The sequence below is a fragment of the Pristiophorus japonicus genome, chromosome 16, assembly GCF_044704955.1.
Source record: "Pristiophorus japonicus isolate sPriJap1 chromosome 16, sPriJap1.hap1, whole genome shotgun sequence".
NCBI lineage: Eukaryota > Metazoa > Chordata > Chondrichthyes > Pristiophoridae > Pristiophorus > Pristiophorus japonicus.
This window is the reverse complement of record NC_091992.1, coordinates 115,921,938-115,934,845: the sequence shown is the minus strand read 5'-3', so window position 1 is coordinate 115,934,845 and position 12,908 is coordinate 115,921,938. Positions and strand designations below refer to the sequence as shown.

The following is a 12,908-nucleotide window of genomic DNA, read 5'->3' as shown; positions in this document are numbered from 1 at the left end:
TGCATTACCGCATTGTAATCCAGGACAAGAAGGGCATGTGAGGTGTTTGCCTCACATATTTTCCAATCAATATATACTCGCCATGAATAAATTCAACAAGTTTACTGGCTCCGATTTCCACCTTTGTAACTGAATTTGTTCATTGCGGATCCAAATATATACTTTTAAGCATATTTTTTTCTTATTATGCACACACGTATAAAAACACATACACACCAACAGCACATTGATAGCGGAGTGAGTATCAGTTGTTCCAAATGTTGACTTTCATAGAAAGCAGGCACCTCTAAGAGCTTTCATTCAGCCTGAAGATCATCGTGTAACAGGGACTTCAATCAAGTATGAGGTTTGATCCAATATATTTGGATCAGTAATGAACAAATTCGGTTACGAAGGTGAAAGTCGGAGCCATTAAACTTGCTGAATCTATAAATGACGAGTAAATATTGTTTGGAAGATATATACTTTCAAATTATACTTACATTTGTTACACACGATAACCGAATTTAATTTACATGAATAAAAAATGGTTTTACCTCATGGTACAGTCAGTGCTAATAGTTTGCATTAACATTGAAAATTGGAAAATAAGGAAATCTTGAGAGACTATTTACCAGTTCCATGTAAAAACATGACTAAAATTCTATATGAATCACACTGAGTTATTTCAGTCATGTGGGAAATTGTCCTGAAATCCAGTGACATTAAAAGATGCACATCACCTGAGTAAAGCCATCTTACCCTGAACTTTCAACCTGGTGAGATACTCTCAGTATCTGTTTATCATTGAAGATGTTGAGCCAGAGCTGTTTAAGCTCTCGGTCCACTTTAGGATCCACCAAAAGACTCAGGTTGTAGTCTCTGTCTAGGATGGAAATCATCTGGGCCAGGTTCAGAGTAACTGTTTTCTGAATGCACTTCCATAGTGTGTGTCTACATTATCAGTACAAAGAAAAATAATGTGAATATAATATATAAAAACTGGTGCTTGGTTTCATGTGAAATCAACTCTATGTTGCCTTTCCAAGTACACAGTTCCAGATTTCATAATCTGTTGAATCAGGAGTCCCCACATTCAGGTAAAACACCATTCCCACCGGAGCCAATGCAGCATAACTCCTTGTCTGCATGGCTGTCAGCAACACATCCAGCGCACTGTCTGGTTCACATGGGAGGGGCATATGTGTAACAGAGTACCTTCTCCATCATGCGCCTTCTAGTATTATGCAATAAAAATTTGACACCGAGCCGCATAAGCAGAAATTAGCGCAGGTGACCAAAAGCTTGGTCAAAGAGTTTTGAAGGAGCGTCTTGAAGAAGGAAAGAGAGGGAGAGCAGCAGAGCGGTTTAGGCAGGGAGTTCCAGAGCTTAGGACCTAGGCAACAGAAGGCACGGCCACCAATGGTTGAGCGATTACAATCAGGGATGCTCTGGAGGGCAGAATTAGAGGAGCGCAGATATCTCGGGGGGTTGTGGGGCTGGAGGGAATTACAGAGCTAGGGAGGAGCGAGGCCATGGAGGGATTTGAAAATAAGGATGAGAATTTTGCTTAACCGGAAGCCAATGTAGGTCAGCGAGCACAGGGATGATGGGTGAGCGGGATTTGGTACAAGGAACTGGAGCACCAACTGTATGCAGGGAGTGCGACTGGTAATGCTCACACTATGGGATAGAATTTCCATTCAGCGAGCTTCACATACAAATGCTTAATGTTCTCATACTACACTCCCATGTGTATTATTTTTATGCAGGAATTTACCATGTTTTAAATTAACAAGTTTAATGCCTGTTACAAATAACACGTAGGGACAGAGTTTAAATGCGTTTTTCATTCATACAGGAGGATTGACAATTTATTTTCCCCCTTCCATCTGCCTGCTGGTATGAGCATCTTAGGCTGGTAGGCTTACATCAGGAGGTAGGTATAGGGACATTTCAGTACACTGGACTACGGGTCATGGGGGGAGAAATTCAAGGCATAGCTGTCCATTTTGCACCTGAAAAACGGGCAGCCAGGAAATGAAAATCGTTGGGGACTTGCTGCTTGAGGCACCTCTACTGATGCCCAAGGCCCACCTGATGCTTTATTTTTTTTATTCGTGCATGGGATGTGGGCGTCGCTGGCAAGCCCGGCATTTATTGCCCATCCCTAATTGCCCTTGAGAAGGTGGTGGCAAGCCGCCTTCTTGAACCGCTACAGTCCGTGTGATGGAGGTACTCCCACAGTGCTGACTTGGTTGTAGCAGTTTGTTACAACTGAGTGACTCGCTAGGCCATTTCAGAGGGCAGTTAAGAGTCAAGCACATTGTTGTGGGCCTGGAGTCACATATCGGCCAGACCGGATAAGGGCGGCAGATTTCCTTCCCTGAAGGACACGAGTGAACTAGATGAGTTTTTCCCCCCCGACAATCCGATAGTTTCACGGTCTACTGATACTAGCTTTTTAATTCCAGATTTGTGTAATTAACTGAATTTACATTCTCCCAGCTGTCATGGTGGGGTTTGAATTCATGTCTCCGGATTATTAGTCCAGGCCTCTGGATTACTAGTTCAGTAATGTAACCACTATGCCGCCGTACCCCTATTCAGTCGGGCATGTAAATGGGCAAGCAGCCTGCCTGCTGTCTATAGGACCCAATGCAAAATTCAGGTACAAATGGACAGAGCTTGCGTTGCGCAATCCCGGCCTTGTTTTACCATATGTCGAGCAGCCTAAGTGGTTCCGAAAGGCCAAATTTGGCTCGGGGCCTGAGGCCGGCATGGAACCATGCACGGAGCGATCTCCCTGCCCTTCCCGCAAGTCGGATTTCTCCCCCATTGTCTCTGTCGAGCTGTCAGGTAGAAGTTGCCACATTGCTACTCTACCAATCGAGCAGCAAGATTCAATGGCTCCATACGGGCATTTTTGAATTTGTACCTATAGTTACATAAATTCAGCACAAAAATGGAGAACATAATGCAATCCTAAATAGTGCTCTTCAGGCAATATTCACTGCTTAACCACTAACAAGCCATTATTAAGTCATGGGGAACTTCCAGAAGAAAGGAACTCGGCCATCCTCCAACAATCCAAAGCACTAGTGAATTAAGCACTCAAGCAAGAAAAGAAGGAGCTGTTCTATGATGGCAAACTATCGTCATTTGGACAGTTTATCCATCAGCTCGACTGAGAAAAGTAGACCTTCTGGGGCTGGGATGGGACACACCCAACTGTTGTATTTTAAAGCATCTGGAGCGCTTCCTCCAACAGTAAAGGGATCCTCACGGCTAAAGGGTTCAAGGAGTATGGAGAGAAAACAGGAATGAGGTACTTAAATGCATGATCAGCCATGATCGTATTGAATGGTGGTGCAGGCTCGAAGGGCCGAATGGCCTGATCCTGCACCTATTTTCTATGTTTCTATGTTCGGCTTCACGTGAACAAGGTACAATCACCAGCAGATGAAGTGGGTAGACACAATAGGAGTCAGCACAGAGCCTCGCTGAATCCAAGTATACGTCATAAGCTGGACTGTAACACTCTAACCTGCACCGGCAGTGCAGCTTCAGAAAGCAACCCCGAATAACTAGAGTTCAGAGTAACAGATCCAGCCACAGGGTGAATCCAACGCAGCTCGCAGTGTTACCTGAAAGTGCCGCCCTCCTGCAGAGCATCGATTTTCAGGGCTTCCAAACATATCCATTCCTTTGGATTTGGTGACACCTCCTCTTGTTCCTGAAGCTGTAACATCAGTCTTTCTGTTACCGTTCTTAAAAATTGTGCTGTGAAAAAACACAGATCATTATTGCAGAGCATTAATATAACCGAGTGACTGCTGCTAATGACTGGAAGCTGCGCAGAAGTGTTTTGCACATCAATCTATGGTGGTTTAATAATAATGTATAATGTGGTTTGGTTTAAGTATTAATGTATAATAATATCACGGTTTGGTTTAAGTATTAACGTATAATAATATCGCGGTTTGGTTAAAGTATTAACGTATAATAATATCACGGTTTGGTTTAAGTATTAACGTATAATAATATCACGGTTTGGTTAAAGTATTAACGTATAATAATATCACGGTTTGGTTAAAGTATTAATGTATCATAATATCACGGGTTTGGTTTAAGTATTAATGTATCATAATATCATGGGTTTGGTTTAAGTATTAACGTATAATAATATCACGGTTTGGTTAAAGTATTAATGTATAATAATGTCACGGTTTGGTTTAAGTATTAATGTATAATAATGTCACGGTTTGGTTTAAGTATTAATGTATAATAATATCACGGTTTGGTTTAAGTATTAACGTATAATAATATCACGGTTTGGTTTAAGTATTAAAGTATAATAATATCACGGTTTGGTTTAAGTATTAAAGTATAATAATATCACGGTTTGGTTTAAGTATTAATGTATAATAATGTCACGGGTTTGGTTTAAGTATTAATGTATAATAATGTCACGGGTTTGGTTTAAGTATTAATGTATAATAATGTCACGGGTTTGGTTTAAGTATTAATGTATAATAATGTCACGGGTTTGGTTTAAGTATTAATGTATAATAATGTCACGGGTTTGGTTTAAGTATTAATGTATAATAATATCACGGTTTGGTTTAAGTATTAATGTATAATAATTTTGCGGGGGGGGGGGGGGGGAGTGTTAGGGAGATTTATTGCCGACAATATTTTCTTTTCTGTTCGCGAGCAGCCAAGAAAACTACTGAAACTGTGCATGCGCAACCAATTCATTTCGTTAGCAGCAGTTGTGGCCTTCATATAAACGGATAATATTGTTGTCGACACTACTCGACCTCAGTAACACAACACTGCAACATTATCCAATGCAGTACTGTGATGTTTGTTACAGCCGAAAGTTGGTCAATCCCAATTTAGTACAACGCTAAAAAGGGCCAGTATATAGGGCCCAAGTTTCCAACGACCCTTAGAATGGCGCACAAGGTGCGCAGATCTCTAGAATAAAAAGGGCGCCAAAAACTTACCTTGTAATTCTCCACGCTTCTCGGGACGTCTTTGGGCTTGTCGTAGTGCAGCACCATGGGTGGGGGGGGCGGAGCCAGGCCCCGGTGCTGAAAACAGTGCTGGGACCTCTGCACATACTCGCTAGAATATGCGCACTTGCGCAGTAGCTCCTGGCAGCCCAAATCTCTGCGACGCTCTGCTGGCTGTGTGGGAGAAGCCCGAAGCTTGCCGTCCCAAACCCGGGCCGAGTGGCCTGCCACACAGGCCGACCACTGCCTTCCTGTGCTGAGGGCTACAAGAGACAGGTTGGTGGGGGCAAGATTTTTGATCGGGGGGAAGGGGAAGAGTTGGGGGGGTGGTGAAGAGTTTTGATGGGGGGATGGGAAAGAGTTTTGATCGGGGGGGGGAGGGGAAGAGTTGCGGGGGGAGGGTGAAGAGTTTTGATGGGGGGGGGAAAGAGTTTTGATTGGAGGGGAGGGGAAGAGTTGGGGGGGGAGGGTTAAGAGTTTTGATGGGGGGGGGGAAAGAGTTTTGATCGGGGGGGGAAAGAGTTTTGATTGGGGGGGGAGGGGAAGAGTTGCGGGGGGAGGGTGAAGAGTTTTGATGTGGGGCGGGGGGAAAGAGTTTTGATCGGGGGGGAGGGGAAGAGTTGGGGGGGGGGTGAAGACTTTTGATGGGGGTGGGGGGGAAACAGTTTTGATCGGGGGGGGGAGGGGAAGAGTTTTGATCCGGTGTCGGGCGGGGGGGTGTGGGAGAAGAGTTTTGATCGTGGTGGTGGGGGGGAGGAAGAATTTTGATCTGGCGGGGGCGGGGGAGAGTTTTGATTGCGGGGGTGGAGGAAGAGTTTTGATCCGGCAGGGGGTGGAAAAAAGAATTTTCAAAAATTTCCAGTACTTTAATATCTAGCTATCTTTACTAAAAATATACTCATATAGACTGATAGCACCTATACCCTGTCCAGTCTCTCTGCTTGGGATTTAAAAAAAATAGCATTCCTATCATAACACTGACATATTGATGATGGTTCTTTATTGTTAAAAGTGAAGCGTTTAATGCTTTTTAAATCCTCTAACTTCCCTTCCACCCTCTATCTCTGGCTACCTGCGCCTGATTTCTAAAGTGTCCGCAAGGTTTTTCTGAGCGTACAAAAGTGGGCATATACGCTGGCCTAAGTTAGTTTGGAGTGACTTTTCGCTGTCCAAATTTGCTTAAATGGCCAAAACAGGTGCAAGTGGCTGGTTATGCCCCCTCTTGAAAAAAACTGAACTAAAAAGAGACTGAACTAACTCAGTGAAACTGGAGCAAACTAAATGGGGAGAATTGCGATTTTTAGGATACTCCAAAAAAACTAGTTGCTCCAAAAAAATAGGAGCAACTCTTGTGGAAACTTGGGCCCATAATCTTAGCAGTAAACAAATGGCATGTAAAGCACTGTTGTGTCGGCAGAAGATTTCTGCTCGATGAAATAAATTGTAAATTTTAGGGCCCAGCGTTGAGCTTTCCAAACGTATTCAGTCACCAAAGAGAGGATATAAAGTTATCCTTTGCCTAGACTGGAGTGAAAAAAGGCTCACAGAGTTCAAAGGATTCTCACTTACTGAAAATCGTTACCCAGCGACAGGCCAATCCGATATGGATACCAACTGTCCAATTTATTGATATGCTGAGTACTTCATCACTCACTGATTTCCATATTTGGTCATCGCATCAAGCAACTAAGAATGTGACATACCATTCTTCCTTTAAGAGGTATTATTTGACGTCTGTTGCATAGCATTAATTAAGGATCCATCATCATCGTCGTAGGCAGTCCCTCGGAATCGAGGAAAACTTGCTTCCACTCTTAAAAATGAGTCCTTAGGTGGCTGAATAGTCCAATACAAATCCCACAGTCCCTGTCACAGGTGGGACAGATAGTCGTTGAGGGAAGGAGTGGGTGGGACAGGTTTGCCGCATGCTCTTTCCGCTGCCTGCGCTTGATTTCTGCATGCTCTCGGCGATGAGACATTATAACTGTCGTGTTGTTATGGTGTAAATACAGCCTCAATCTAGAGTCAGGACCTGACTTCACACTACAGGGAAATTCCATGGAGTCAATTGGACTCAACACTCCATTTACACGACGCAACTTTAGTGTTGCTGCGAAACCGAAGCTGCTTGGCACCGGGTACACTAAACTTCCTGCGGTGACTAAATGTGAACATTTTTTATAACGGCGTGACTCCTGCCAACGAAGCGGAAGCTGCGCATTACTGTCAGCTCCCAAATTTAAAAAAACGTTCACCACAACAGACGGAGGAACTGAGAAGTGCTCCAGCTTCCCGGCATTTTTCCTCACAGCCCGATCTATCCCGGCATGCGCAGTCCACTTTCGGTTCATTGGCCGCAGTCGCGTCCTTTTTACAGTGCCCAGGCGCTAGTGCTTACCCTCACATTCCCCATCTTCTCTCAGGAGATCCAGGAGGATCTGCACACGCTCAGTGCTTCGACTGGACACATCTTTACCATCGCGTATTTTGCTTATTGCACTCTGTATGCAGCTTTGCAACAGGAATGTTGTGTTGAGAATCTTTGGCCGTTCCTGTTTACGGACAATTACAAAAATAGACCTCAGAATAAGAAAGAAGAACTTGGATTTATATAAGCACTGTTCACAATCTCGGGACACCCCAGAGTGCTTTACAGCAAACAAGATATTTTTTGAAGGATAGTCACTGTTGTAATACAGGAATGCGGCAGCCAATTGGCACACAGCAAGCTACCACAAACAGCGATGAGATAATGACCAGATAATCTGTTTTAGTGATGTTGGTTGGAGGATAAATATTGGCCAGGACATCGGGAGACCTCCCGAAATCTTCTTTGAATGGTGCCACTGGATTTTTTAGGACCCCAGAGAGGCCTTGGTTTAACATGTCATTCGAAAGACGGCACCTCCAACAGTGCAGCTCTCCTTCGCTACTGCACTGGAGTGTCAGCCTCGATCTTTGTGCTCAAGTCTCTGGAGTGGGACTTGAACCAAAGCCAGATATGCTGCCCGCTGAGCCACAACTGACACCGAGACCGTGAGCCACTTGGGTGAGGATGGGAGCTCAGTGAGAATCGGCACCGCGGAGGGGAGGGAACGGAGGCAGCGGTGTCGTGCAGTTGTGGTCTGTTGCCATCAAGAAACTAAACAAACCCAAAGGGACAAGGTTCCTTGAGAATCAAAACCTGAGAGAAGGACTTATGGGAGACATTCAAGAAGAGCCAGTGTCAGAGAGACTCAGTTATGATGAGAGACTTGGGAGAATATTTCACTTGCTGATTTCAGCCAGTGGTGATAATTATCTCCCATGTGCCCTAGATGGTTTATGATGCGACACTTTCGCATGAAAGTATTCAACTATAGCAAATGCTTCTATCAAATAAATGTACCATATCACTGACTGAAAACATTTTCCTCTTTAATCATTTTTTTTTAGTTAATCACTATGATAAAAAAAAATCATTTGTAGTGCAAACATTAAAACAGTTTAATGAAATAATTTATACCGTAAGCATTTTGACTCGTTGATCATCTTCTGGAACAGTGTTCTGGTCCGCAATTTCTAAAGTAAAAACAAGATATGTCACCGTGCCTTGCTTGTTTCTCTCGGAGAAGTACTGCAGACTTTTCTAAATGTCATAAACTGCAGAATTTACAGCGTCCCGCAGTAATACTCTCAGGTAGCATCAGCAACATTTTTGGTCATCGGATATTTAATTAAAACCTGGCGGATGAAGGTTTGGTGCCTGCAGCTGTTCTGACCTGAACTACCTGAAAGCAGACAACTGCAAATTGATGGATTAATTTGAAGCGCAGGAGATGCAACACCTGCCCTTTTACCACCTCCCTTCCCAATGTCCAGGGCCCCAAATACTCCTTCCAGGTGAAACAGCGATTTACTTGTACTTCTTTCAATTTAGTATACTGTATTCGCTGCTCACGATGTGGTCTCTCTACATTGGGGAGACCAAATGCAGGTTGGATGACCGCTTTGCAGAACATCTCCGTTCAGTCCGTAAGTGTGACCTGAGCTTCTGGTTGGCTGTCACTTTAATTCCCCGCTCCACTCCCACTCCAACATCTCCGTACTCAGCCTCCTACACTGTTCCAATGAAGCTCAACACAAGCTCGAGGAACAGCACCTCATCTTTTGTTTACTCACTTTACAGCCTTCGGGACTCAACATCGAGTTCAACAATTTCAGGCCATAACCTCTGCCCATATTTGGCCATCTTTCCCCCACCCCTCCTGATCTTATGTAACGTTTCTCTCTCTGTTTCCCCTGGCAGCTGGTCATTATTCCACCATTTACACCCTATCGAGACTAACCTTTTTCCAACTTCTGCTATTACCATCTCTAGTCGGCCCATCATCCCTTTTGTCTCCCTAATCTCTCCTGTCTTCCACCCTATCACAGACCTTCTCTTTTGTTCTTTCCTCCCCTCCCCCTTTCAGAGCTCCTTAAGAATCTGTTCATTTCAAACATTCGGCAGATCTGACGAAAGGCCGCCGACCCGAAACATTAACTCTGTCTCTCTCCACGGCTGCTGCCTGACCTGCTGAGATTTCCAGCATTTTCTGTTTTTATGTCACTAATACATTTCTGCCTGTGCTGTCTGTTCAGAATTAAACACAGCAGCGCTTTATTGCAACAACAACTTGAATCTAGAGAGTGCCTTTAAAGAAGTAAAACAGCCGAAAGTAGACGAGTAAATTAGCTCCCAAGGCAAGAAAATATTCATATTAAAGCTCTCAGAACCTTATTTCTATAAATTAACATTGTAATTTGTTGCATGTCCGTCACTGCAACTTAGCTGCACTTTCCAAACTGTCCAATAGGAAGCTCAGGCCTGTGTCTTTGAAATCTGTGGTACATCTTTGTGACATGTTAACATGCTTTGAAGGGGAGTGAGTGCCCAGAAAGCCGTTAGTTCCCCCATATCCAAATTTATTTTTAAAGCCGTATACATCCAGCAATTAAAAAAAGAATTCTGCGTGCATTACAGAAGATAACAAAAACCTCTGATTGTGCCTCAAAACAGTAACACAGAGAGGCATTCGCACGTTGCTTCAGCTTTACTCTGAACCGCTCCATATGTTATTGCTTTGTGGCACACACCCCTTGCTGCACATTCAACAACAACAACTTATATTTATATACCCCGTCGTGCCTTTAATGTAGTGACACATCCAAAGGCGCTTCACAGGAGTATTCAATGCAGGAAACAGTAGCCTGCGATAATTTAATTCACACTGACATCACAGATAAATCACCTGCTTGTACACCTAAAGCCTTGGCAAACAGCTCACTGATAGTAACGTCATAAAATGCAGATATATCCGAGCCCATCTCCTCTGATTCAGTCACATCGTCAATGTGAACAGACAGCCACTGACCTGCACAATAATCAAGAAACAGTCAGTTTGAACAGTGCTGCAACAACAAATGTCCATTGATGTTTTTCTCTTCGCAGGTGCTGAATACCCTGCTGCATGATTCATGGGTTGGCTTATGGGAAAAGGTTGCATAGGTTGGGCCTATCCTCATTGGAGTTTAGAAGAATGAGAGGTGATCTTATTGAAACGTATAAGATTCTGAGGGGGCTCGACAAGGTGGATGCTGAGAGGATGTTTCCCCTCGTGGGGGAATCTAGAACTCGGGGCATCATTTCAGAATAAGGGGTCGCCCATTTAAAATGGAGATGAGGAGGAATTTCTTTTCTCAGAGTGTCGTAAATCTTTGAAATTCTCTACCCCAGAGAATTGGATAATCCTGTGAATGAGGCTGGGTCATTGACTATATTCAAGGTGGAGATAGACAGATTCTTGAACTATAGGGGAGTCAAGGGTTATGGGGAGTGGACAGGGAAGTGGAGCTGAGTCCATGATCAGATCAGCCATGATCTCATTGAATGGCGGAGCAGGTTCGAGGGGCCGTATATCCTACTCCTGTTCCTATTTCTTATGTTCTTACGTTTGCAGTTATTTCTGGTTTTGTTAAAGATCAGGGACTCTCCTGGAAAGTTAGCCTCGCCGACACTTGCTTGCTAACAGAATTTGGCCTCGCCCCCAGTAGCACCTTTGCTTCACTGCCCCAAATTGCAAGTATTTCTGTCTCTAATCGGTCAATTCCTACACTCTCACCACAACAACCTAAATACAGTCACTGTGTCAGGGATTGTGTGCAAAGATTCAATGTCGCTCCGACAGTGGAATCAGAGGGAAGATGAGGAGACACTTTTTTAGGCAGTCAGTTATTATGATCCAGAATGCACTGCCTTCGGGCGGTGGAAGCAGATTCAATTAACTTTCAAAAGGGAATCGGATATATACTTGAAAAGGAAAAATGTGAAGGGCTGTGGGGAAAGAGCCGGGGAGAGGGACAGATTGGCTAGCTCTTTCGGAGAGCCGGCACACGCACGATGGGCTGAATGGCCTCCTTCTGTGCTGTATCATTCTCGGTTTAATGCGTAAAATACAGCACAGAAATTCCACCAGTTTACACCTCTTCTGTCCGGGCGCAAAACAGTGCAATTTTTTTTTTGAACATACCTCCTTGAAATCCGATGTATTTTGATCCGCCAGCAATTCTAGAGAGCTTTGTGATAAAATACACATAGCAATTGGACTTCCTGGAGTCCATCAGATTCATTTCATTCATTGTGCAGTATCTGGAAAGAACAACATAGAATCTCAACTTCAAGTGGATATAATTTTGGAAACAGTAATCACATCAGACAGCCAGCAGCACGGTGAGGTACAAGCACCTCTTCTAATTCAAAGATGCTTCATTCAAATTATCTGACAATTGATCTTTTTTTGGCATTGATGTGTCTGAAGCGTCCAATCCTGGTGCATACTGGGAAAACAGTACAATCCCGCAACAGCGATTCTGCATCCATTAATCGCTAATGGTTGGAATACAGTGAGGTGGGAGTGTGCAATTTTATGCTATGCTCTCCTGACATGTGCCAGGAAAAGGCAACTCTGACTTTCTAACCCCTAAATTTCCAATCGACTGTGTCAAATATGTTGCTTGATTCAAATGATTGGATAATTCAAAGTTCTTAGTTAAAAAAATGACTTCAAATTATCAGGAGCAGATTGTAGTAGGCACATAAAACTGCAAAAATGCTACATAATTGTAGCACCTTTACCTCAGAAATGATCCTCAACAAACGAGCAACGTTGAGATCACCTCACAGCTCTGGTGTCCACCCCAATGTCTGATATTTTCTAATTGGAGCCACTGGCTCAAGTGCAGATAGAACAGGCTGTTTCACGATGCACAAGGGCAAAACTTCTATTATTACAAACTAAAATCCCAACGTTTCGAAACATCACAATCTTTCACAACTCAAATCAGTCAACTTCTTAAAAACTTTGATAAGTGAAATACTACAAAGTATTTTCAGCACAGAAATGGGCCATTCAGAACTGGTCCATGCCAGTGTTAATGCTTCACACGAGCCTCCTTCCACCCCTCTTCATCTAACCCCATCAACATATCCTTCGATTCCTTTCTCCCTCATGCGCTTATCGAGTGTCATGTATGTACATGCTGGTTGTAGCCACCAGAGGGTGTCATTGTTGGAGGTCACTGAGCAGCACGTACATGGTGCTGCTCTGGTATAAAAGGCCAGCCATTTTGAGAGTCAGGCACTTTGGGCCGTAATAAAGCAGAAACAAGGTTATATCTTGTTCAGTTAAACAGTACTCAGTCTTTACCTTTATTGCATATGTAACATCTAGCTTCCCCTTGAATGTATCTATTCTATTCTTCTCAACTACTCCTGTGGTAGTGAGTTCCACATTCTCACCATTCTCTGGGTAAAGATGTTGCTCCTGAATTCCCGATTGGATTTACTGGGGACTGGCTTATATTTATGGTGCTTATTTCTGGTCTCAT

At 43.6% G+C, this 12,908-nt stretch overlaps 1 protein-coding gene across 6 annotated transcripts in view; it reads right to left on the bottom strand.

Moving 5' to 3' along the window:
• LOC139226750 (E3 ubiquitin-protein ligase rnf213-alpha-like) overlaps window positions 1-12,908 on the bottom strand; it is a 166,275-nt gene that overhangs the window by 58,556 nt on the left and 94,811 nt on the right. For all 6 annotated transcript variants that reach the window (XM_070857737.1, XM_070857736.1, XM_070857741.1 and 3 more), the window contains 6 exons: window positions 11,552-11,670; window positions 10,274-10,396; window positions 8,506-8,561; window positions 7,399-7,552; window positions 3,627-3,762; window positions 742-933 (listed from right to left, as the gene is read on the bottom strand). In XM_070857737.1, the coding sequence (XP_070713838.1) occupies window positions 742-933; window positions 3,627-3,762; window positions 7,399-7,552; window positions 8,506-8,561; window positions 10,274-10,396; window positions 11,552-11,670 (780 nt within the window). The remainder of the gene's footprint in view (window positions 1-741; window positions 934-3,626; window positions 3,763-7,398; window positions 7,553-8,505; window positions 8,562-10,273; window positions 10,397-11,551; window positions 11,671-12,908) is intronic.